Source organism: Desmodus rotundus, chromosome 11 (assembly GCF_022682495.2).
Source record: "Desmodus rotundus isolate HL8 chromosome 11, HLdesRot8A.1, whole genome shotgun sequence".
NCBI classification, from domain to species: Eukaryota; Metazoa; Chordata; class Mammalia; order Chiroptera; family Phyllostomidae; genus Desmodus; species Desmodus rotundus.
In genome coordinates this window covers 28,630,473-28,658,447 of record NC_071397.1, presented here as the reverse complement: position 1 = coordinate 28,658,447, position 27,975 = coordinate 28,630,473, and the positions used below count along the sequence as shown (strand labels likewise).

At 37.8% G+C, this 27,975-nt stretch overlaps 1 protein-coding gene across 2 annotated transcripts in view; it reads right to left on the bottom strand.

The window, feature by feature from the left end:
* Positions 1–27,975, bottom strand: part of ADGRB3 (adhesion G protein-coupled receptor B3) — a 693,569-nt gene that overhangs the window by 7,535 nt on the left and 658,059 nt on the right. For both annotated transcript variants that reach the window (XM_053914265.1, XM_053914266.1), the window contains 4 exons: positions 26,521–26,616; positions 24,245–24,284; positions 18,344–18,987; positions 8,355–8,390 (listed from right to left, as the gene is read on the bottom strand). In XM_053914265.1, coding sequence (XP_053770240.1) covers positions 8,355–8,390; positions 18,344–18,987; positions 24,245–24,284; positions 26,521–26,616 — 816 coding nt within the window. The remainder of the gene's footprint in view (positions 1–8,354; positions 8,391–18,343; positions 18,988–24,244; positions 24,285–26,520; positions 26,617–27,975) is intronic.

The following is a 27,975-nucleotide window of genomic DNA, read 5'->3' as shown; positions in this document are numbered from 1 at the left end:
AACTTACCATTTCCTCAGGTGGATTGCATAGGTATATTATATTCATACCTGTGCTATAACATTTGGTACGTTGTTTTAATTACCAAATATTTTTAAAAGGAAGAATTTGTTTTGAAAAAGAAATATATCTGTGGGGGAAGATGTAGAATGCCCAATTTTCTTCTAAAAAGACACTTGGGAAGAACATTTTATCTCTTTCAGAAAAAAAGACAAAAGAGAAATGTAAATTGAATCTTCAACACATTTTTGAAAGCCTTATTCTCTTTTATGTCAAGTTTAATTTTCTATATTTAAAGGATCTGTGTTTAGACAATACTTAGCCTACCTAATTTCTTCTCTTTTTATTAGCCTGCTTTTATTGAAGACAGTTCTGCCATTTTAGATGTTGCTACAACCAAATTATTTCCACCTCTGCTCCTCTCAGCTCTAGGAACCGGCTGCCGCTGGATCAGGTGGTTGAGGATGAGAACATGGCAACATTACTTATGATGGGGACGTGAATCATAGCAAGCGATTACAGAGCGATTAGCTTCCCATCAGTTTTGGGGAGAGTACAGGAAACAGATTTGCAGGATTTCCAGGGAAACACCAGGCAAACATAATTTGACTAATGATGGCTGATAGAGATTTATGATGTGGAGGATTTGCTTAAGCAACTCAATGGAGGGATTTTGAGGACCAGGTAGCTGGCAAACATTGCAGTGCATTCTCTCCTTGGGGAAGTAGATGCTCACTCCCATTCCTGATCAGGTCCTGAGATGCTGATTAAAACAGGGATTTGTGGATGAGACATACCTTTAAAAAACCCCCATAATAATCAGGGTATCAATAACTGGCTCTACTTTACAGATAGTATTTCTCATGTTAACTAATCTTACCACGGGGTTGTTTTCTGCTAGGGTGCTGTGAGAGTGACGCCACACTACCAACACTTCTCTGAAGGTATCTCATTCCGTCAGCGGATACCCCGCATGTCGTGCTAGATGCTGGCATGACAAGGGTGTGCAAACTCTGGCAGAGTTCCTGCCCTCTTAGCTTGAGGTGTAATGGGGGACATGGGCATTAACCACATAACAACTCAAATACACATTAAATTACAACTGCGATAGGAAAACAAATGGTGGGGTTATAAGAGTAAGTGATAGGGGAATTTTCTGGGAGAAATCCAACTGACGCAGGTTCGTACATCTTAATGTATTCATTTTTAAGTTGAAAATTCTGCAATCGGTTCTCCCTGCATCTGTCTGGTCTCTATTTTCTAAAATTTGGAGAATTTCTGGTACATTTTTTATCTTATGCCTGAATTGTCTTCTAAGAAGGAATTGTCCTCCTAAGAAGCAGTACTCTGTCTTCTAAGATAGTCGATATCATTGGCACAGCTCCCTCATGCTACGGTGGGCCTGTGAGGGCTTCTATTTGTGCAGTCTCCTTCATCTTTCCTCTCATGAGAGGGTCCCCACTTTGCTTTGGGGAGCTATACCTTCCCATGCCATTGAAAATGTGGATCAAGACCCCTACCATTCCCTGGCCAAGAAGTGATTTATTTTCCTATATCCTCCCAACAAGTTTCTTTATTTTTCATTAGTCAAAGATCTACTCTGTGTCTTGCAGCTAAATATCTCTATTGGATAAAGCATATTTAATCAAAGTCTCAAATGTATCTCATAGAAATGAGAATACATTACCTGATGGGAGTTTTTATAATCATATTTTGATTGAATGGGCAGCACCCGATTCTAAACTGAGTGGAGTTTGAGAAGTTGGGTTACTTAGGACCTACTCCAAACGTATGTGGTAGACACCAATGTTACATAACCAAGATCAGTTTTGCAATGTTCTACATGGGTTCATGAAAGCTACTCGGAATAATAAAGCTCAAGGACCCTGAAATTAATACGGACACAAATAAAAAATATGGATGCTGAAATCTGGGGCCTTTCCTACATAAAAACATTAATTGTTAATATAGCCTCATGCCAGAAAATCATTTTAATTGAAATTCCCACTTCCCTACAGCCAGAAATCACCATAGCAATGATGGCCTGGTGGCCCTGACAGAAGCCCCACATTGGAGCTGCCAGTCCACAGCTCATGTGTCTGTCCTGGACTCCATTTGATTCCCCCAATGTGATTCCTTCCTGTTACACACTCAAGTGCATGGTTCAGTTTTTTGTCTTTTGTCTTTTTAAGTGGGAAGGTTCCAATGACACAAAAGCCAGCATCATAGCAAATACTGGAGAGTTTCTAACCTAGCAACCTTTGAAGGTAAAAACGTAGTTGTGGTTTTAGTTTTCATAAGTAATAAGGGTTTCCCCTTATTTAGTTACTTCTCTGAATCATGATTTATTTGTAGCGCTTAGACATTTGATGGCCTTAACCCCCTCATCAGTTGTTTTCATTCTCATAAATCTTACTAGTCCATTTTAATGGCTATTTTGGGGTTAATCTCTTTACCTTTTTCTTCTGTGACTCAAACATCCTGTGTCCCAAAGAAATTAACTTCTGTGAAAAACTAAATTTAGAACTCAGTTTTCTAAAACTTTGTAATGATAAAATTGTAACTCATATGGGTTTTCTATTTAAATAAATATATTCTAATTGGCATATATAAAAAATTCAGATTCCTCTAGTTATAATGCCTGTCAAATATTATAGGCATCTTTTGTAATAAAGATAAAAGGCTTGGTAATAGTCCCTTCCACTGAAATTATCACTCAACATTTTTTGAAGCAGTATATGAACCTACATCTAAACTGCACAAAAACATTGTATCATGAATAGCTTATTTTCATTTTATATCTTTGTAACTCAAGGGAGGCAGTCTTTGCAGCCACCTAATTATTGATATTAGAAAAAAATAATTGTAAAGCACCCTCATGGAATTTCAGTTATTTGAAGAAAGATTAGCATGTAAACAACCCAGGCAGTCTCCTAGATTGAAGACTTGGGACATGTCAAATCTAACAGCGCTAGGTCTGAACAAACTTGGATTGAGATCTCATTCCATCACTTTTAAATTGTGTGGTCTGAGGCACAAACCCCAGTCATCCTTTAGCCCCAGTCTCAGGACTCGGAATAACCCTGCAAGGCTGTTCTGAAGATTTAAAAAGGGATATAAGTCACTTATCAGTGGAGCACACAGATAAGAGCCACTTAAGAAATGGTAGACATTATCTTCCTTAATCCTCACAATGACCCCAGGAGGGAGCAGTCATCCTCCCATCCATTTTACTGATTAGGAGACTGGAGCTCCAGAGGCTCAGCAAAGTGCCCAAGCTCCCAGACGTGGGGAGAGAGCCGGAATTCATTCTGAATCCGGTCAATTCTCTTTGCTTGCTGCTGTCTTAGATATACCCCATAGATTCAGGAAGCATCCTCCCTTAACTATTCAAGTTTGTCACTATGCCTATTCAGATGGAAATGGAGATGCATCAATCTAGGGTGAATTAGGTGCCTTTTGTAGTCAGCTGTAAACTCTTTGGATATTGATCGCCCTGCAGCTATCCCACAGGTCTGCATTTACCTTTTGAAAGGCTGGTCTCCCTGTCTTTTCTCTGAATACCCCCTGGGCAGTGACTTTGTATCCCTGACATCTGGCACAGTGTTTGGCATTCGGCAGGTGCAGGATAAATGTGTAAGAATAAAAGAAAAGAATGAGATGGCATAGGCTAGACACTCAGGAAGAAGCCTGTAACACAAAAGGCCTTCCCTCCTATTGAAAATGGATTCCCACTGGAAGGAAGGCTCATTCCAATGGCTTCAGCCATGGATCCTGCCTTCTTCCCCCTCTGATCCTATTGTGCTCCCTTATTTTCCATACCAGTGGTTCATAAAGAGCCTGTAGGTAGGGTTGGTACAAATGACTTAGAGCAGGGTGTCCAACCTTTTGGCGTCTCTGAGCCACACTGGAAGAAGAGTTGTCTTGGGCCACACATTAAAGACATTGCAACACCTTATCACAAAATATCTCAATGTTTTAAGTAAATTTATGATTCTGGGTTGGACCACATTCATAGCCATCCTGGACCACACACAAGCCACAGGTTGGGCACCCCTGGTTTAGAGGTTCTCTCCTCTAAATTAAAAATGTGAATCATAGAGTTGGGATTTCTTTAAGTCTGAATTACAGGTAGGATAGGCATTACTATATAAATGGGCTTTTGGCAAACTGTTAGAAAAAGCTGGACAATCTCCTGAATATAAACTTCAGACTATGGGGCCTGGAAATCGTATGCTGATAGCAATTAGAAAACCACTTTGCCTGAATTACCTTTTCCAGCCTTAGGATATTGCCACTGCCTGTATTTACTATTCTAAATTTACGGTTATCTTTATCCTTTACTGCTTTGCATATAAGGCTTCCATCCGGAGTGGGCTGTTGAATACCCATCTAAAATGAATGTCAAAACTCATGTTAAGGAAGCCACACACATTGCAGAAATTTAGCTTGATTTTTAAAGCTGTGTGCGGGAACAGAATGTTTTGTGTATCTTTCCTTGGCCAGAGTCCCAGTGTGTCCATAAGACACAACCTGTGGCCACTTGAACTCCCTGACATTCATTATAGTATCCTTTGTTTCAAAAAACTGAATAAGATATATATATATATATATATATATATATATATATATCTTATGTCACTGTCACTCAGTAATATACTTGGCTTCAAATAATTTTGCAGCAGTTTAAACTTAGTAATATAGAAGAGACGAACGTAGTGTAGGATTGCGTTGCTCAAACTTTTCCTCCCGGAAGTGTGCTGATTGCCTACGAGCTTACTGCTTGGGATCCAGGACAAAGTAGGAAGGGTCCTATTATGAACAAGATGTTGCCTACAAATCATATGCTTTATATTTAGAAATTAACATACATTTTATCTTCTATGTCTGTGATTTTCAAGTGCAAGAATTTTTAGAACATGCAATACCTGACCTCAATTTTCCTTTAGATTGCCAAATAAAAAATGATAGCCAGCTCAATAGCCATCCAACAATAGCACGAATGAGGCAAAATTATACCAATTTTTAAAATGCCAAAAATATGTATTTTTTGTTGTGCTGCAGGATTTTCTTAGTTTATGTGCCATGAGATGTAAAAGATTGGAAAATCACTGTTCTACATCATAGTTTAGCTTTGTCCTCAACCTTGACAGAAAATTTAAATTACTTACCTAATATTTCTGATTTAACACTGTTAGGCATCTTAATTCCTAACATATTAAGGAACAACTCATCCTCATGAGGTGTTTTCTTAATTTCCCTGGATCTGTTCCCAGGCTCAGACCTGCAAAGTAACCCTTTTTCCTGCTCCTCTCCCCGTTTACGCTGTGTTCAGGTAAGGACCACATTTCCTAGACCTTGACTCTGCAGCATCCCTTCCTCCCCTTGTTATGCTGTCACTGCTAGGAAGGGGGCCCTCGTTATTTCTTCCCTGGACAGTCACTTTCTAATTTGTATTTCAACTTTCACATTTATCCTATTCCAGCCTGGCCTTCCTATTACTGCCGCATTGATATGTCTAAAGCCCAGATCATAGCGAGTCATTCCTCACTGAAAAACTGAAATAAGCAAACAAAACAAAATACAGCAGAGAAGCCCTAGCAGCTTTGAGTAACAAGTTTGGTAAAATTTCCTCCCTGGGGGTCCACGCTCTTTACAACACGGTCTTCTTCCCTGTCTGCTCTTTTCCCGTACAGATGCAGTGCCGTTCCCTGAGGTTTGCTGCTGCTTTCTTGAGCGCGTCATCACACCTGAGCCAACCTCCATGCCTTTTCTCCCCCTGGAATTTCTAACTGCCCTTCACCCACTTGGGCGTATGTGCTGTGGATGGATATCTTTGGGATGTTACCTCCAGAGCTGACTGGTCTCTGCCTTAGTTTAGATACAGTGTTGTATAACTTTCTATTTAAGCAAACTGAATTTTAAAATTTTAATTTTTTTTATCATTCATTCAACAACAAAAAATATTGAATGTTTATTATATACCAAATCTCTCCTTGGAACTGGGAATTCAAATCCAACAAGAGGTTTGGTCACAGGACGTAGGACTATTACTGAAGTATTTTCTGTTTGCTTTGCAGGAAGCAGGGCTCCTGTTCCACCACGTTATGCCTGGTCACCACTTGGCTCTGTTTCTTCCCAGAGTGCAGTGTTGTCCTAGAGGCGGACACATGAAAGGGCTGTTTCTCAGGTCTAGCGCTCACTAGCCACAAAGCTGTATGGATACATGAGTTGTATTACCCTGGGTAGACTCTTGGGGATGTGTGAAGCCTGAAGGAAAGGTGCTTTCAGGAGTCCATGAGGCAGTTTGTCTGTCAGTGGCAAAATGCCTGCGGTGCCATTGAGTGGTAAAGCTTGCAGGTGGGGGTGGGAAGCTATCAGGAAGCTCCATAAAACCAAATTTGATTCCTGTTGCTTGAATGAAAAGGGGAAGGGGACAACTTGGATTTTTCCTCAGGGACCACGCACAAAGTTCAAATAGACTGTATTAAAATTCATCAGCATCTAAATTTTTTTTCTGATTACCACTTATGAAATATCCACCACAGAACTATAGTTCCACATTGACTAAGAGAAATAGTACTAAATGGTTTTTTTAAAAAGGAATCATTCAAGATTATTTTCCTCCAAAATTTTGATGTCTATTGCAATCATGCAATAACTATAGCAATTAAAGAACTAAAAAAAAATTATCCGTGGTTGTTGATGTTGCAACATTCCCCCATTATCAATATTTTTAAAAAATACTGTGGATATATGTAGAATACCTAGCACAGAAAGAAGTATCAGCTTAAGAATTCTGCTACCAGTTGCCATACAGAATATACAAAAAAAATAATAAAATAAAGTTTTTCTAATGATCCAAATGACACAGTGTGATTAGATTCCTTTTCAGTGCTTGAGATTATATAATTTTGGCTGGTTACGCTGAGGCATAATTTTTGATTTGGTTTTTACTATATTTGTCACTGATGCTAGGTGGGTTAATTCCTACCTCCTTGCCTTTGTGCTAACCTAACAAGTTACTGCTTTCAGGCCAAATACACACACAGTATGGTCCTCTATTTTGGGCTACCTGAAGAACAGGAAAAAAAAAAAAAGCCTACTAACATATCTCTCTTTAAAAGCACCAAAGAACCTAAAAGTGAAGATTGCTGAATATATTCTCTGAATTTATAGTCTTGATCTGTTTGCCCTGAAATCTTAGGACATAATAAAATGTTTATCCCATGCCAGGTCGCTACAATGGAGCTGCCTCAGTACTAACTGCCACATAACAATGGAGGCCAGATTCTTTATCATTACTTTGTATCCTGTACAAATACTACTGAAATATTACTGAAAAAGGCCTCTTTTTGTTAGACTCTATTCAGGGTAAAACCAGACCTAGTTCAGCATTGCAGTAAATAAAACACTAAGTCTCACTTTTTATACCTGATGGATGTTACTGAGCAACAACATTCATCTGCATAAATGAAATGATCAAATTATGAGTTCCCATGTTCTAGGAGGCCTCTGTAATTTCGGGAATATCAGCTAAGAGCATTAAGCTTTATGTAAGCATCACAACAGCACAAATATGCTGGAAAAATTTATAATGTATTATATCCAATTATGTCAGCAGGCTATGAATCATATCCAATTATCAAGATGCATAACTGCATTTTATGTGACACTCAAACATCATTAATTTTGTGCTTAGCATAAGCTGCTCAAATGATACGATTTCAGTAATTTCTAGCATTGATATTACAGCATCAATGTGAATTCAATGTAAGCTGGAAAATGAACATCTTCATCTTGTTTATATCTGTCAAAGAGCATTTACTAAACACAGGAGCACACTGAACCCAACACTTGCTATTGGAAAAAAGAATTTGGAATGTACCACGGAGAACCTAAATAACAGAAATCAGACACAAGGCAAGTATGTCCCAGAGAAAGCTTAGCCAACCAGCCAAAGCATCCTCACAGGCTCTCTTCAGGTAGTCGCTGAAGTAAACCAATTATAACTGTTTTAAGTATGAAAAATTAAGAAGCCAACATTCCCACTTCTCAATAAATTGAACTGACCAAGTTCAATTTTACCATAAATGGCCCACTTATCTTAGCATTTATAAAATGGATTCCTTCCTTACCTGGAAAATCTCAGCTTAGCATATATTTAAAATAATTAGAACTTTAAATATTTTTCTACAACTACTTATACAGTATAGATCTTAATTTAAAATGTTTCATTTCTCATTTTATTAAAAAGAATCTCTACATAGCTGCACAGAGTACTGTGTTTAGGTTATTATATATCAATTTTGAATTCAAGTAATTAAAATCATAAAAAATAATCTTAGAAACTTACCTCAAAGTCAAGGTCTGAATATCGGGACTTTCTTCTCTGTGAGATGTTTTATTTAAAACAAGAAAAACCAATAAAGTTGTGTTTAGTTATTGAAATAAAATGAAAATCATTATTTTCAATAAAATAATCCTTCTTTTCAAGTATTCACATAAGCTTTCACATAAGAATATGTGAATTCTTTTATGATTTTAAACTATTCTATCCACATTATATAAAATATAACATACCATGTATAATATAAAATACTTAAAAATTCTCATCTTGACCTCTAATTTTTCAATAAGGAAAAGTTTTTCTTAAATTCACACAAAAAATTCAATATTGAAGGAGACTTCAGGTCCAGTGCAGCAGAACTGCTCTAGAGACACGACGGGTGAAAAGCTGTGCGGGAAGAATCATCCGGCCTCCCACCAACCCACCAATCATCTCAAGACCTCCCACCAACCCACTTATATTGTGGTGCAGTCTTCATGTCTACCAAATTTCATCTGCTCCTCTACGTCCCAAAGTTCTATGTAAATCTCACAAACAAATTTCTTGGTTTTTGATACTCTGCCATTGGAGGAATGTCCTTCAAATTGCTAGTCCTTCCTTAGGATGTCAAGTGTTTATCCTGAGTTAGTGAAACAAATAAAAAATAGTCCACACTCCAGCAAAATATTGATATAAATAACTCACAGAACTACTCTATGGTTCCTGCTCTTTTGATCAGTTCCTATAGTATAGATAAATATGCAATAATTAGGCAGCAGGCCTGATAAAAATCAGTAACCATAATTAAAGTGAAATTATTATATTAGCCTAGACTATGTATTGTTAGCATCTGCTCCAAGGAGTCACTGGATTCTTAGAACGATTAGGTAGAGGACAAGGTGGGTGGTGAATGGAGGAAGGGTCCTCCAAATCTTTAAAGCATAAAGCAAGTTTCCAATATGGTGGGTTTTGTTTGTTTGTTTGTGTGGCAGAGGGGTCTTTATTCTGTGGAGGGAATGGGGATGAAACAGGAAAATTCAATAAATAATCAAGACAAGTAATATTTGGGAAGTTGTAAAAAATATTTAAACTTTCGTACAAACTGTTTTTTTTTCCTCTCCCAATATCTACAATCTAAGTTCAGTCACTAAACAAGGAATCATATCCAAGATAGGTGGGTGACTCGTAACTGTTGAACATTAGCAGAGACCGAAAGGCACTCGTAGTTTATTTAAAAATCTGTCTAAACACTGCTGCTAGTGTTGAAATGATCGCTGTTGAGCCTCCCTGTGTGACCAACTCCCCAAAGCTTGTTTCAGTAGACAGAAGGCAAGGTACGAAAAGAATAATCTGATTTTGGTAGAGCTGGATTGAGAATCCATTCTTCACCTACCATCAAGGAGAGGTTTGAGAAGGAGACTGCTTTCCTAAATGGTAACTCAGCACGTTGATCTCACTTTGCTCCTTATTTCCAGCATTGCCCTAGCCCAGCCCTGGTGACATCCCAGAAGGAGAAAAGTGCGTGGGCAGGCATTTAACCCAGACCTCCTTTGCCATCTCCCTGCCACTGTAGTTATCTAACTGCTTTGTATAAAATCACTCCCGGCTGTACTGCATCACGCTTTGCTGCACTATGCTAGACTAAATGTCAGTGTTTCCATTCTGCTCTTGGATGCTTTGCCTTCTTGGCACTGTGATTCAGCAGAGCGTTTTTTTGTAAGTATACATTAAGAAAAATTCTTTCCTAACACAGCAAGTCCATGCAGGGAAACACTTAGTTTTAAGCAATTATTACAGAACATTAGTCATGAGCTTTTGTGTTCCATTTGAAAACTAAATAGTGAAATCTCATGAAAAAGATTCAGGTAGCTAGAGAGTAAGAGGCCCTTCGGCTGCTTGCATTGATGAATTCTCTGTTGCCCTGTTCATTTCTGAACACAAAACTGTGTTGCCTAAGAACTGGAAACACTGATGGATTCATGTTGCTAAAGGCTCCATATCTTAGGAGCAAGAACAAAAGATAGGAACCTAGAAGAAGACGAGAGATTCTGCTTCTTAGAGCAGATGTTACCTATGCTGACATGAAATATGGAAAAGAAAATGGATATACTTCTACAAATACATTTCTCTGTCTTCCATTTAAATTTATTCAAATTAAGTTCTAACATAAAGGTATGTAGCAGAACTGGTAGCCTTGAAGGATTAGACTAAGAAATGAACAAATAAAGCAAACAGACTTCAATCAAAGGAGCCTAAAGATGGGAAATAAAGCAGTTAAGCCTTAAAAATTAGAGAGCATGAAAAAATGTGGCAGATTTTCAGAGCCCAAGGGAGGTAAACATTTGTGTATATTCACATCCTCACAATATTGACCGAGTATTCTGACATTTTATAGCTTTAAAATGCTTTCACACATGAACATGCTAACTGCCCTGTGATACGGTTGAGAAGATATTATTATGCCCATATTACCAATGAGACAAACTGAGGACTAGAGAAGTTGAAATAACTTGTCCACTTCACCCTGATAGCAAATGAGTTGGGAATCATGCTCAGGTCTTCTAATTCCAAACCTTGCATTTTCTTCACTCTCACTAACATTTGTAGCAAAGATGCCTGTGATATTCTGCTGATTGTTACTATAACTCATTAAGAATAACATTAGTGACCCAGTCAATCCAAGACTGAACGGTAGACAGAGATGCTCTCTAAGCCTAAAGCAAGGTAATCAGATTTATACTTGTCAATTATATTTTAAAGGAGAAAAAAAATCAAAATATGATACCTATTTAACAAAAAATCTGATGGCAATATACACAATTTGTGTTGAGTAAAATAACTTAAAAACCATTCTCATACTGGATAGTGTATGAGCAGTGATACTATAACAAAGATTAGCTGACTTCTCCATCTTCTATTGTAAAATCTAGTTTACCTTAGAGCCGTCTGGCTCTGAAAAATTTGTGGTGTGGTGCAAGACGTGGAATATGCAGTTTTGTTCAGTTTCAGTCTGTTTTCGCCCTTGGAATACATGCAGCATGTGGAAAAGTCTTTCAAAGTGCTGAAGTTTGTAGAAACCATGACTGACAGTCTTGGTATTCAAACGCCCCTCTGAGCTCTCTGCAACGTTATTATAAGGATGAAAGTGGCTTGAAATAATGGTTATATGTTTAAAATGTGAGAATAAACTAAGAAAAGTGATCAAGTCATCATAATTTTTCTGCTAAGTTGAACATTGAAGAAATGTTTAAAATAAACCAGGGTCATGTTGAAATATTTTATGAAGATATAAATCTGTCTGTATATCCCCAATTTATCAAATAACTTTTACAAATAATCTTTTTGTCAAAGTAAGAAAAATTTCTTCAGTTCCTTTATGATGTTTCCTTTTCCTAATTTTCCACCTACAACTCACCCCAACTTGTATTCTCTCCTCAACATTCTATTATGATTCTTGTCAGTCTCTCTGTTGAACTCCAGCTGGTCAATTTCCAAGGTCAGTTTTCTGTCCATCTTACTGGAATCTCAGAAGCTTTTGAAAGTTAATTACTTCCTCATTAAAATACTCATCTGTCAGCGTTTCCCTCCCGCTTATTTGCTGTGGCTCCCTCTCATCACCTTTTGTTGGCTCTTTCTCATCTCCTTCCTTCTAATTGTTGAGTTCTCAAGTTCTCTTTTTTTCTCATATTCTCTCCTGGATAATATAATTCACCCCATGGTTTTAAATACCACCTTTTTAGTTGCAAACATCCTCGTTCTTCCTGCTTTCCCATTGCTGAAAAAGTTGGATATCTGATTGGTCAAATTAGAAATTGAGGGCTCACCCTTGTATTCCTTCTTGTCCCTCATCCTGCATATCAAATCCATCAGCAAGTGCTACGTGTTCAACCTCCAAAATACATCTTGATCTACCCACTCTCCATCTCCACTTGCCTCTCTGTACAGTCAAAGGCATTCTTATCACTAGTATGGATTACTTCAGTAGCCTCCTAACTGTCCTCCAGCTTTCTGTTCCAGCTCCTTCCCTATGTCCATGGAATCCTAATCTTTTCTCTTTCAACCCGTCCAATGGATTGATGGATGGAGAAATGATGAAGACAATCTCTTCCTTACCTGTTTACATTTGCTTCCATTGTTTTAGAAGGCCCTGCACAATCTGCTCTTTTTCCTATTCCAAATTCATCTTAGATTGCTTACCCCCTGCTTCACGGGTCTTCTAATCCTGAGAATATTTCGAGCTCTTTCCCACTTCAGTACCTCTGCACTTGCAGTTTCTTTTGCCCGAAGCATCCCCTTACCTTTACACTTCAGAGGGCTCCCAGACCACCTTAGCTAACAAAAGTCTCTCCCTCACATTCCACAATTATTTCTCAGAACAGTATACTGTTTTAGATTAGTCATTCGTTACAGGCGAATTGTCTATCTCTTCCATAAGGTTTGTTCACCACAGGGGCAGGATTGCCATCTGTTCTGACCACTTTTATATCCCCAGCATTTAGTAGAGGGCCTGGCACAACAGCGGAGATGCACAAAATTATCGGTGCGTGCTTGAAGGAGTTGCACTGTGGCCTGTGAATGAATCCAAAAGAATTCGACTTGTTTGTTGTGGGTTACTTTTTTTCCTCAGGAATATTCTGAGAGAATTTGGAGAAGCAGGTAGACTACACAAAACCATTATAAAAGGACTGATCGACAGCCAAGAGAATCAAGACAATTTATAGGAAAACAGGGTTACCACTAATAGAAGAGAAAAAATCCTTAGGATGACTGAAGAGCAAAAATTGCACGATGGTGTGAGGCTACTCCGAGGAATACTTACTGACTGCATGCATAGAGGCATTGCTCCATATCTAAGTGTTGAAGAGTAACGAATACTTTCTCAAAGGGAACACTTCAGTGTTTGTGTCACTGCGAATTAAGCTGGAAGGTTCCCAGTGAGGAATACATTCCACTGACTGGTAAGTGGCAATGTGACTGCCATCCAAAGTTTCTGTTACACAGTGAGCAATGTCCCACGCAAGGAAAAAGCTTTGATACCAAACCCATTCAAAATATCTGTGTAAATAAAACCGAAGAATAATTAATTTAGAAAAAATGACTTTTATTTAAGCTACGTTTGTTTGTGTGCCTGCACAAAAGACACAATTCTCTAATCCAGGAATAAAACCAAAACACTAAAGAAGGCCAAGGCTTCCTTTGCCCACAGCTATATAGGGAAAAAATTTAAAAGATAAAAAGGTGCTTCTGCACAATGGTTGGTTTCATTGGTTTCTGTTAGTGACAGTCTCCCTCTTCTCAAGTGAGGCCATAATATTTTGCTAATATTCTGAATATCGATTTGGAATAGCATTGAAGCCTCTTCACAGGCATTCAAGACATAATGGTAACAAAAGAATAACAATCTTCCATCTGAAGCACTGCTTGCAATTTTCAAAGGGTTTTCACATACATTATCTAATTTGATCCTCACAATAGTCATAAGGGAGGCATCTGCAATGTGACATTATAGCTAAAATGTTTTACCTCTAAAAACCATTATGCTGAGAGCTCTATAATTCATGCCCAGAGGAAGACTGGGGTATAAAAATTTAGCCTAGAGTGGTGGCCCTTTCCACCTACTTAAATTGAGAGATTATCTGAGCATGTTTTCAGATATATAGCTAAGTTTATACCTTAATGGACAAAACTGGAGCTTTATTTTTGATAAAATCATTTTGTAATCTACCTATGATTAGTTATTAAGGATTCCTTTATTAATGATACAGCTTAAGGTGCTCTGGCTGGTGTGGCTCAGTTGGTTGGGAGTCGTCCTGCAAAGTGAAAGGTCGAGGGTTTGTCCCCAGTTGGGGAGTGAGTGAGAGGCAACCAATCGATGTTTCTCACCCTCCCTTTCTCCCTCCCATGCCCTCTCTCTAAAATTAAATTAAAAAATAAAACTTAAGGCAAGATTTGTCAAAAGAATAGAGGAAGCCACTTAATGTGTTTACATTTAAGCAAATGATTCCATAAGAATTCAAGTGATAGAGGAGTTGAGAAGCCATATAAGGGACCATAGGTAACCTAGAGATTAGCAAGAGAAGAAGCAGCCACTGTTTGTCCCTGTCCCCTATGCCCCAGGCTGGACAAAGGGATATGGCATAGTGACCTAAGCCCAGGGACTGAGGCACCTGGCAGACGCTGGAAGCACTCTGGAACTGCAGCTACCGAGACACAGGGTGCTTGCCAAAAGCAGAAAAAGAGAAAGAGCAGGGAGAAATGTCCTGGGATTCTCTCTTTTCCCCAGCCTCCAATCTCTCTGCACTCTTCTGCTGGCAGTCTTCTGACCGGCCAGAAGCCAAAGGCACAGGAGAAAGGGATGAAGAATAGAGCGCGTGCCAGACGGGCTCAGGATGTGCACTCGAGTCGGACAGACCTCTGAGTGGGGAAATGTTTCCTGTCTAGATCCAACCGCTACCAGCCGCTGAATACCAGCACTCCAATGATTCAAAACAAACACTGACCCGTCTTACAATGATGTACCTAAATTTTTTCAAAAAGCAAATAAATAGAACTGCAATGCAAGATTTAAGCTATATTTCATAGTCCTCAGTGGCTTGAGAACGTTGGTACCTCTTTTTCTCCCACTTGCTCCATAGCAACCAGTGTTTTTTTTACTTTTTATACATACCATGCACATAACATATTTTGCTAATTAATTGAAGGTGAATGACTTAAGTGTTGCTGATAATTTCTTTTTTCTTAAGCAATTAGAACCATTGTGAGAAATTCTATCATAGTAATATTGTGATTATTCCATAGTTGAATAAACTAAATCTAAAATTTTCAGAATTGCTTAACAAGTCCATCCTGGGAATAGATACAGTTTGGGAGATGGAGGATAACATAATAAGAAAGAAAAAGCAAGGTAATATTATGCAGGGAGAAAATCTCTTTCATGCCAAGAAACTTAAGGCATGTATTAAATTTTCTGCACACAGTAATTGGGGGTTAGCTGAACAAACTCCCCTGGAGGTTGGAGCCTTTTCTTCTGGCTCTGCTTTCGGGTTGGGGAGTCTCCCTCTTTCTCTGCTGCCTCCTGCTTACTTGAATAAATACTTCCACCCACTCACCCACTCTTTGGCTTTCTTTTTTTCTCCCTCAACTCTTGTTTTCCTTCTTCTCTTTTCCTCACAAACACTGCATTGTGTGCTACAGTTGGTAGCTTTCCCACGGCTCTCTTTCTTCTCCCACCACTTCCCACCTTGGCGATTTGTGAGCACCCACTCCTCTGGAGGAGCCGTCCTGAGTTAGTAAGATCATCTTTTCATTATATTCTTGAAAAGATCCCACCACCTGTCCATCCTCCACTGCCCCAGCTTCCCAGGCTGGCCATCCCTGTGGCTGTAGTCACAAATTATTCAATGGCTCAGGCCTCATGTCATCTACATATTTATCCACTTTCACCTTCACATTGTATTCTCAGGTGCAAGTCCCCTGCTAGCCACTGTTAAGCCCCGCTCTCCACGCAGATACTCCAGGCATCTTTCTGCTTTTCTCTACTGTCAGAATATCATCTTCCCTGCTGGTTGGTTCTGCAGATACAGTCTAGCCGAGTTGACACCTATTGACAATGCCTCTCCCTGCTCGTTGAGAAAGTCATACCACTGACTTGATTGTTATGGGCCACAGCTCCATCTCCCAAATCTGCTAGCTGTGTACCCCTGTACTTCGTGGAGTGTATTTAGCCACTCTCAGAGCAAGTGTCTATCAAGAGTTAAAATGAACTTTGAAGTTACTCTCGTGCTAATGAACAGGCATATTTTTGTCTCTGTAGACAGCATAAAATTGATCAGGACAGAAAGGTTCTACTCCCAGATTTGCCATGCGCTCGCTCTGTAACCTTGAACAAATGACTCGACTTTAAGGATTATAACAACTTATCCATTGCACAAAAGTGTTGTAAAGATTAATTCATGTTTTTAAGGTGATTTGAGGCTCTGCTAATGAAAGATGCTATATAAATGCTAAGTTTTATTATTCATTCCCACATCTATATATTCTCTTTCAGCTAGCTGTCTCCTAAAATGGTCACCACAAGCAATTATTTACTATTAAACTAACTATTGAACTCTTTTAAAGAATGTAAATGAGGAACTGAGTTTCCATTCTGAATTCTGAATGTTCTTTCTAAGATACAAGCCTGAATATTCTCTCTAAGTCATTTAAATGCAGATCTTTTGGCTGAATCACAGATATATATTATGTTTATACTTAATAATAAGGATATAGAGATTTGGAGAAATTGCCAACTGAACAAACAGTACTTGGATATACAGTCTATTGTTCAAGCACACACAACCTGCATAGTATCAAACCCAGAAAGAGTTTTAGGCTTCTAGATGTCTTTTTATATCAAGAAAAGCATTTAATGTAATTCCATTCTAACCTCCTTAGCACATCTCAAAAGCCGTTCTATACAGAAGACTCCATATGGCCATGATTTTTCCAGTAGTGTGTCTGAATTATGATTATTTATGATGTTATGTTGTTATATACATATTCAGTGAAAACCTTTTTAGAAACTTTTGTGATTTTTGTATAAACATTATGTAATTTATGCTTATGTGGTCACTATTAGAGTAGACCTGCTAGGCTCTGTGATATGCAAGTTAGAAATAGAGAAACAGTAGCTATTCTGCTAATTCCAAATGATTGAATGCCTTTGCTTGAGGGTGCTCCGGCCAGCCACTCTGGAGTGAACTTGGCCTCACTGCCCCTGTGCCTCTGGTTGTGAAGGATTATTCTCAGAAATCCTATTTTGTTTAAGATTGATGTAGAGTTTAGGGATTTATTTTAAATCCCATTTACATTCTCATTTTGGTCTAGAATTTCCTTGTTCCAGTGTGAAAAAACTGCAGAGTAACACCACTCACCTAGTTACTCTAGCCTTTCAGGATTTCTCTTTGTTTCCACCTAGTGTAAGAGGGGACTCTGAGAGGGAAGGAAGAGACAATTGCCCCTGGGCACTTTGGAACACCAGAATTCAGGATTATCAGCATTCATCTGATAGAAAGCGTAGGTAACTAATTATAGTGTTTTTCTCTAAATAGTGTCATGAAATAATCTTATAGTAAAACGATTGGTACTACGGATAAAAGAATGCATCTATTGCATTGTATACTGAACACAGGCAAATATATCAGCAGTGATTTTACAGCATATTTCAAAGTAAAGGATATGAAAATCACATATAAAACAGTAAAAGGATGTATGTCAAAAGAAAAGACATTATATTCCTTAGATCTTACTTGATTGTAATAATACAATATGAACGATTTTGATAGTTATTGAATATTCTCTACTTACTTTATGGGTGGAAAAGAAACTGAGAGTAGTTAGCTTTTTTACAAAAGCCATGTGGTTGGACCTCAGAGACCTGACTCCTAGCTTGTTTAATTTGTATCCTTCCCGAGAGGTCACACTTAAAGACCAAAAATTTTAGTGATCATCATTCTGCAAGAGCTAAGAGCAAAACATTTACTCTGAGAGATACTGATCTAACATAATAATAGTTTATAATCAGTGTAATGGTAGGCCTTACAGTCACATTCCAATTTTGTCATTTTAACAGCTGCCCTCACACAGAAAATCCAGATCTTGGTGAAGTTCGTAGTCTAGAAACTTCTTTAACCACCAAAAGACCTTTAGTGCCTGAGGAATGTCAGGAGGATCTTCTGGGTTTTTTTTCTTTGTAAGTGATCTACTTGGTTTATGAAGAATTATGACTTCTAGGTATCTTTTTAAATATAGAGGGTTCCTTTTTAAAAACATGATCTTGAGACAGATGATTCTGATACATTACTGGAAAAAACATACATCCAGAATGTTCTAATCCCAACACGCCCAAAATTCTTATTGACACATAACTGTCAAAGCTAATGTGACTCTTCTCCCTCAGCTCAGTGCCACATGAATCGATCTCTCATTCTCTCTCTCTCTACTTCAAATGTCAAGAAAAAGTTTATTCAATTGCTTACCTCTAAAGAACTCATTGATATGGTCGATCCGGTTTCACTTCTTGACAGTCCTGCATTATCATCCAACTCAGTGGCCATGAAATTCTTCACAGCTGTGCGGGGCTCAAAGGGTAAATTCTGCATATGTTCCTGCGGTGCGAGATGTTGATCTAAGTTCATGTTGAACTGGTCCATACCAGGGGGATTCATGCTGAATTCAGGATTTACTTTGTAGTGCAATAGCCTTTCATGTGGCAGGGTTTCCATGCCAATATTCATTTTACTTTCCTCTTTCAGTGATGGCTGGGTATTTACAGAGCTTCTGGGCATCACAATATAGTCACTTTCCATCATTCTTTCCTGAGGATGGACTATGTCCATATCAGCCCCTCTCAAATTATCATCTGTACATAAGTACACAGTTCTCCGCAATTCACTGTTCTCTTTTTTTAAACATTGATTGCCCAGCTCATTCATACTCATGGGCATATGCAGACCCGTGGGTTGCTGGATAATGACTTTAGAAATGACATTTCCAGGCAGTGTTGAATAGCTTAACTCTTCAGGGTTTGTTCCCTTTTCTTCTTCATCATCATTTAAGGAAATCCTGGAGAGTGTCCCTGTTATTGTTGCTGCTCGGCAAGGACCAATGTCTTTATGAAGAACTGTGAATTCAAAGATGAAAGTCCAAAACAGAGGATTAATGAATGTGTAATTTTCATTATTCTGTTCTTTTTCTACTAAATAATTTCCTAAATAAGTTATTACTGAAAAATTACATATCTGTTTGTATGTGGGCCAGATTACTCAATCACCCATTATTGATTCTGATCGACTTTGATAGATCTCAGGTACCCCACAGCTAAAACATATCTGAAAGTTGATTAATGGACTTTCAAAAATCTCAGTTCCCTACCTTAAATAACTCTGCGTAACTTTTCAGGGGAAAGGCAGATTACCAGAGAAGTTTTCTCCATCATTCTGCTACATGGGATTTTATAACATCATGGATATATTGGGTTGGCCAAAAAGCCTGTATGTTTTTTCCATAAAATAAAAGACACATTTTTTATTTTCACCAATAACTTTATTGACTTGGATATTTTGAGTGTATTGGCAATCTCCTGCAGGGTATAATGTTGATTGACCTCATTAATGTCTCAATCGCTATCAACTTCAACTGGTCTACCCGACCACGGAGCATTGTCCAGGGAGAAATCTCCAGCACGAAACTTCATAAACCACTTTTGACAAATTCAATCAATCACAGCACCTTCTCCATAAAATGCACAAATCTTTTTATCTTTCATGTTTCAGTTGTGTTTAAACTTTCTTGAAATAATAAAGCATAATATGCTGAAAGTGTGCATTTTCTTCCATTTTCAATATTAAAATGGCTACACAGAAATTCACCAATTTTGATAAGTAATTTTTAAATGCATGTTGATATGACAGCTGTCACAATACAATGTAACAAAAGTGTTTGAATGAAGTTAATGATAACTAAGCACTACTAGAGCCATCGTATGGAAAAAAACAGATGAACTTTTTGGCCAACCCAATATTTCACATGAATTTTACTTTTTTGTAAAGGCTTTTCTCTTAAGTATTCTATAAGTCGTGATCATTAAAATACTTCTTGAAAGAGGTAATCAATAAGAATTCATCCTACTGCATCAGAAGTCCCTCCCAGAATTATGCATACTGGAAATTAATGAGCAGTTTTATCACGAAGTCCATATGGTCAAGGTAGATGCAGGGTTCAAAAGTATTTATCATCTTCACTTCCATGTAGGGAAAGGAATTTTTTTACAAGATAAATCCATATGCTAGAATGCCCTTGAGGGAATACTAAAATTGCCAAATGAGTTTAAGCGCACAAACACAAAAAACCTGTCTGAGCTTCTGAAAACTCCATTTTAAACCTGGAAAATAATGACTTAGAAAAAAATTAAAAATGCATAACTTATAGTAAGAGAGGGAACAAAATGAATACATATAAGCATAACAAAAAACACTCAATGAAAGAGTTCAGAATTCTTTATTAAAATATATCTTCATGTTTCTTTGCCTCTATAAAAAGAAAGCCGTAGATCTGACCAGTGTGGCTGAGTGGATTGGGCATCATACTGCAAACCCAAAGGTCACCGGTTCAGTTCCTGGTCAGGGCACATGCCTGGGTTGCAGTCCAGGTCCCCATTTGGGGGTGCATGAGGGGCAGCTGATGGATGTATCTTTTGCACATTGGTGTTTCTCACCCTTTTTTACTGCCTTACTTTCTGTCTCTCTAAAAATACATGAATGCAATCTTTAAAGAAAAATAAAGCCATATTTCATGCAAAATAGAGGCATAATGACTCAAAGCAGGCTTAGTTGTGAATAACTCTGTTTTGAGGTATAAAAGAAGGAAATTCTGAAGAAACATTCTCAGTAATTTTGGTATTGAAAGCACAGAGAACAGCATCGTGTGCAAGCCGGCTCAACATGTACACCTAGAGCTGCTCTATCTACAAAGCACGGCAGCTGCCATTGAAAGTTCCATTAGGCATAGATAACTGTAAACTATTTGGTTTATTGTCTCCGCTTTAGAAGTTTCAGATATACTGAATTTCACCCATTATTATCCAGTTATCAAATAGCATCATAATTACTGTGCATTAAAGCAGGGGTTACAAAATAGACTACAAATGTGTTTCCCTATTACAAAAGAGACAAGCCTTCAAAATTATTTCAAAATGTGCGTCATTCATGTAGTATCTTTCATCTTTAAAGATACTGTAATTCTTGTATTAGGTCTCTTTACTTTAGATCCCAAAGTCATGTTACATGTATGTATTTTTTATTAATCCACAATTTATTGTGACTTTTGTACTAAAATAATTTAGTTTAAGAGCGTTATTTCTAAATCTCTTAAAATATTAGATTGGTAATAAACTGTGGTTGGCAAGAACAATTTACATGAAAATATGGAAGAGCAAAGTATGTTAAAATAATACATTTAATATTTTAAATAAATACTTTAAAAAATCCCCATATTCATGGGAGAATACTTTTAATCCTTAACTGTATGTAAAAATTAATCCAAAGTTTATAGCAGTACAATTTAAAGGCTAGTTATAACAAGTTATCATATTGCATGAAGAACATATAATTTTATACTTTTATGAATATATTATGAACTATAAAAGAAATCTTAGTACTGAATATTGATTGCATGATGTGGATTTGTACAGGATTTAGTTTTGTATAAATGTTACAAGATTTATAGTTATAGCCAGCACATTTTGATCAAATGACATAAACACCTTTATTGAAAGTTTGTATATCTCAAATATTTGGGGAAAGATATTTCTTCTCATAAAGTAGTGTCAACTCGAGATGAAATAATGTCAGCCTCTTAGACCTGCTGAAAATGGATATACAAAATTTAAACATACCACATAAAAAATTCACACCCCTACAAACATACATTTGAAGTGGTGGGACTTTTGAGGGTAAGTACTCAAACTGTAAAAGGCAAAATGCAACCAAAACAAAACACACCTGAATAACTTACACAATCAAATATGTATACTTCACTTTTGGGGAAGTGAATTTCAACAAAACTTTGAGAAAGATTATTGAGCCCATGAATTGAGACTTACATTTGAATGTACCTCAAAATGGACAGAAATCTCTAGAAAAAGTTAGAGGCAAGTTCCTGATGAGCTCAGCTAAAATGGGCACAGACAGAAAATGAAAACACTCAAAACAATCTTTTCTAATAAGATAATGGTACTGGTCTGTATTAGGAATCTCAGAATGCAGTGAATTCTGGAAAAAATAGGTAAATTAACATAAGATTATAAAAATGAGTACTTAAATGAGATCGCAGCTTGGATTGGGACAGGCTAACGCAGTGGTTCTCCAGTGCTAGAATCCATCTGAATTATCTGGCTGTCAGGTAAAAACACTGATTACCCAGCCCCAGAGTAGGTCTGGGGTAGAGCTTGAAAGTTTCCATTTCTAACAAGTTCCCAGATGATGCTACCTCTGCTGGTCTGGGGACCACACTTTGACAACCACTGGTTTAATGTCAATAGCTGGTAAAAGAAAACAATATTGCCCCTATTACGCTTCTTTATCAAGGAGAACCATAAAGAATATGCCAGAAGGATTAGGAAGAATACTAAATTGAAGGTTGGCTAGGAATTAAATAAATTCAGGCTTCCAGGCCCAGACAAATCACATACCATGGAGCACAGATAGGAAACCTGAGACCATAGCTAGTGATCTTTGAGAATTATGGAAAGTGGATAAAGCAAGGGAAAATGTTTGATCAATTTTTCAAAAAGGGAAATGGTAAACTTAGAAACCAAATACTGTCTTAGCAATTTTTGTTAGATATTCAACAGGACAGGGTGATCCCTAATACCCTACACACGGTATTATAGCTGTCAAATAATGAGTTATTCTGCTGCTCTGTTGTGACGATACTGTACATGGAGTATTTTGATTGATTCAGGAATGAGACTGTGAGATTATTTCTCATATTGTTGTGATTATGACAACTCTGTAATCTCAGACTCTGCATAGATGTTTAAAGGTTATGAGTTGAGTTTGAAAACTACCCTGAGAGGGAGTCTGAATGTGGTAGGTGGGGGATGCCTTACACAGCAGGGTTCGGAACTCATTGTCACCCCATTTAATTCCTTTATTGACAATTTAGGTGAAGGTTTAGAAGGTATCCTAGTCAAACTTTCAATGGCCAATTTCAAACGAATAGAATGCTAACCTTAAACTGGTAGGAAAATAGCAAATAGAGATAAGTGCAAAGGACAGATTTTTCTTCCAGGGGGCAAAAAACAACAACAAAAAATTAAATAGCAACAAAATAAATAGCTTTTACCTAACCTTAGACTTGGAAAGCCCTGACTGCTACTACAAAAAGTTTGAGATTTTTAGATGACAAGTAGTTGACACTAGTGTAGTATCAGCTGCTACGTAATCAGATGCAAATGTAGATAGCATTAGTATCAGAGACAACTGTGATGAGTGCTGGATACAGTGTATACATTTGGTCACCATGATTTAAAATGAACAAGTAGGAGGCTACCTGGGGCTCCATGCCTGCCTGGGAAAATGCTATGAGGATGCAAGAGGAAACATCATTTGTTTAGACTGGAGAAGACAGTCTTAGATTGGGCTAAGTGATATTTGTTCTCAAATACTGGGATGTTTTGATCAAGTAGCTATGCACTCCTGTTCTAGAAGGCAATAGTAAAACCAATGAATAAAATGTAAAATAAGGCGTATAGTCCCAATATAAAGGAGCATTTGAATAACAGGAATCATCCAAAAAATGAAATGTGGTTTCCTTTAAAAATCTTGAGTTGTCTACTCTTGGTGAGATCTTAGCCCCAGGCAGGAGGACAACCTTTGGGGACAATGTCAATGGGACACTCGTACTGTAAGGCAGGGTGTGCTGCTGGTTGCTTGTTTTCCTCTAAAACTAGAACAGCAGCAGCTATGGTACACACACACACAGTTATTTCATCCTTACAACAATAACCCAGTTTCCATAGACAATGAAACAGGGCTCAGAGGGCCTAGCTGGTGGGCGTTACACCTGACGATCAGTAAACGGAGGAATGGGGAGGCTTATGTTTCCTAGTCAGTGCTTTCCTGCTGTCACATGGCTCCCAAAGAACCCTTCTTAGTTTCTCATTTCTCGCTTCCTCTCTCATTCCCTCCCCACCCCCATTCTGCTATTACAGCACAATACTTCTGTTGGAAAGATTCTGTTTATGAATAGAACCCCGGTATTCTACTCACCACATAAATATGTGATGCACAAACCACAGCATTGTCTTTAAAATCAAAATCCATGAAAATGATTTAATGTCTCTAATGGTTACGGTTTCAAAATTCAAATATTCTTACCTGACCGACAAGCAATGTCTACATCCTTTTCAAAGTCTGTCTGTAACAAGAAATAATAAGGCACAGAATCATCATTTAATATAGACATCAAGTAACTTGTACTAACCAGATGATCTGAAGTTTACAGATATCTGACTAGGTATCACCAGGTTATTGCTTTGTACAAAGAAATTTTCTTAAGGAGTAATCACATTGTTTTCAAGAGTACTTCCTAGAGACCAAATGTGGAGTAAAATCAGTGGGCACATGACACACAATTTCGATAAGGCAATACAATACCCACCGTCATCTTCAAGGCCAGAATTTTCAGGCAATTCCTTAAACCATAATGAAAAGATCGAAATGGGCACTAGTACGAATATACTTCAATAAATGTCTTTGTTATTTGTATTTTTAAAGCATTCGCTTTGCATATATTATTTGCAATGTAGGACCTTATAATACAGCTCTGTCAAACCCTTAATAGTCAAACCAGACTTTCCTAATGATTCGTTTTCACCTAAACGTGGCAAAAGGCTTTCAGGCTTAGGAATTAAAGTTGAAGATGAAAAAAATAAAATGAAATAAAATTGAAGATGAAGCAACACTAATCTGGCCTAGAAGCTGCTAAAGTTTAGTTCCATCCTCACGATTTCCTCGAACTTCTATGTTAAATAAGTCAGTTTATTTTTATAATGGTAAAGTTAAATTAGATCATTTAATATTTTAAATTCAAGAAATTAGTATTTATCTTGTTCTTAATGAGGAATTAAATATTCCTTCTGTAACTTTAAGTATTACTTAAATGTTACTAGCATATCATTTGGACTATTTTTATGTTGCCTAATCAAAAAGCATTAATAAATCAAACAGAAGAACTGTATGATTTCATTCATATGTGGGACACAAAACCAAATGCAACAAACTCATAGACACAGCACTCCGGTGGTTACCAGAGGGTAAGAGGGAGTGAGGAAGGACAAAGAGGGTAAAGGGGGGCAAGTATATGGTGATGGAAGAAGACCAGACTTTGGGTGGTAAACACACAGTGGAATATATATGTTATATTACAAAGTTGTACACCTGAGGCTTACATAATGTTATTAACCAATGTTACCCTCAATATGTTTAATTTAAAAATATACAGGGCCCAGCAGACGATATGCCACTGAGTGTATATTGTGGGGAGGGTACGTGAATATTGTGGGGAGGGTACGTGAATGCCTCTCACGAGATGGGCAGCAATTTCAACATTTCACCTAAAATGTCATATGGTGTGCTGGAGTGTGATATTGTTACGTTGCAGAATGACATGCTTATAATTTAGTAATAAAAGATTTTTCTGTAATAAAAGAGGGGCGTTATTTGTGCCAGACTCTGTCAGGGGTGTCCAACCTGTGGCCCACAGGCCACATGAAGCTCAGGATGGTATTGAACGTGGCCCAACATGAAATCGAAAATTTACTTACAACATTATGAGATTTTTTTTGTGATTACGTGTCACAATGTATTTAATGTGTGGCCCAAGACAACTCTTCTTCCTGTGTGGCCCAGAGATGCCAAAAGGTTGAACAGTCTTGCATATATATTGTAAAAAAGCCCTCTTGATTTCAGTGACACAGGTCAAAAGTTATTTCTAAAATATACCAAAGTGGTTATGTCTAAAGTACCCCTTAACCCCAACAATAGTCAGAGCTCACGCACAGTAACTGACTTTTACTGGAAGTGAGGCTACCCTTTAGAGTTTAGGGCAGTTCTCATGGGAGGCTGCACATTGGAACCACCAATGCCTGGGTCCCAGCGCAGAGATTCTGATCTCATTGGTCTAGCGAGTGGATTCCAGTGCATTCTAATATGCAACCAAGGCTGAGAATCACTGCTTTAAGACTAGAAGTACAGGTCCACAGTTCTTACCTGTAAACGAACAAGATCCTTTGGACAGATTGTTATCCCTAACTCCATGCAAGGATGAAAATACACTCGTGTTGCATAGAAGCCCAACACTTAGTACACCATGGGGCCAGTAACGGATCCTAGACTCAGAAGCAATCCAGGCAGAATAGTTGTCTGGCCTCAGAGTTCTAAGTCTGTTAATGAACTAAAGCCAATGTCACTCAAAATGGGACATCGACACTATTTTGCACAAGAATATTGTTAGTGGGGGAAAGTGGAGACAACTGTACTTGAACAACAATAAAAAAAATTAAAGCCATTTACTATATCAAAAAAAGAGTATTTCTTTATTGTTTTGAGAAACCATAACTCAATTGACAATGGGAGGGAAAATAAAAGCTTACCATGATTTGAGCATGCCCGTTAGGAAAAGAACTTGAAGAATCAGCATTGATTGGATCCTGACAGTTTCTCAGCCGGCATCTGAATGCATCCTGAACCTGTGAAATAAAATGACAAATGTTAATTTTCTTCCCTCTTAGAAATGATCAGATAATGTCTACTGAGAAAGCAGTTATCATGGTTTTTATAATCTGATACTCATTTTGTTTACTTCCTAATGCAACTACTGGTGAACCTAGACTTTGCTCTATGCCAAGGAAATTTATCACTTGTCACAATCCATAGAGGGAAGTGTTGGGAACTCCTCAGCTATCAAAATGGCAATGTCTGTCTCAACGCTAATAATTCTCACCAGAAGGCAGATTTATTTCCGCTGTTACAAACAATGTGTCTTTCAAGAGGGATTTATTATTTGGTATGGAACGATCTTTATAACAGCTCTACACATTGTGAAAAATGAGATTACTCAGTGATCTTTTGACTGAAATTGATTTGGGGATTTTCCTTTTATGTCTAGTCTAAGGGATCCTATTGGTGAGACTATTTCTTGTCTCCCTTCAGGTGCTACATGTCCTGATGTAAAAACGAAACACAGTAAAACAAAAAGATAACAAAATGGTTTTGTTTCTGATTGTTTGTCCTGGGGGAGGGGATAAAAGGTCTCTTGGAAAAGCCAAACTTCCATAATATCCATTCACAATTGGATTCTGAGTAAAGAACACACACATCACAAGGAAATTTGAAGAACATTATACCTGTTATTAAACAACTGAATATACATGAGTAGATGAATAACACAGGATGCATAGTTATTCTGATCACGTGATGCCTCCGCACCAGCGTGTCCTTTCCACTTTTTGTGGCTCATTAGGCTCCTAACAAGCTGTTGATAAACATCCTTACAAGTAGCTTCTTATCTCAGCCAAGCAAAGTCATTTTATTCATATTTTGTTTCCCTGACTTCACAATATTGACATTGTCCTTTTAGTTTATTATAATCTGTTTTACTTGGCTAAACAATGCATGGATGCAGTGGCATTTTGCCTGTTTTGCTGGAGCACCATTGGAGAGCCTGCCAAGGTAAAACATATAATGATGTTTACTTTCAAAAGCACTGATATAAAATATCCTGGCACTGTTTTGTTGTGAGATGTACATAGTATGTGTGTTAGACAGAAAAAATCGGAGTCTAGCCCAGACTGGAGTGGCTCAGTTGCTTGGGCAGCACCCCACTAAATGAAATGTTGCCAGTTCCATTCTTGGTCAGGGCACATGCCTGGGTTTTGGGTTTGGTCCCCGATCAGGATGCATATGAGGGACAGCTGATCAATGTTTCTCTCCCTTTCTTTCTCCCTCCCTTCCCCTCTTTCTAAAAATAAATAAAATTTTAAAAGAAACATTGGGGCCTGTTAAGTTGTTTTCAGCTCCTCTCTCTGGTACCCTAAGTCATTAGCAGT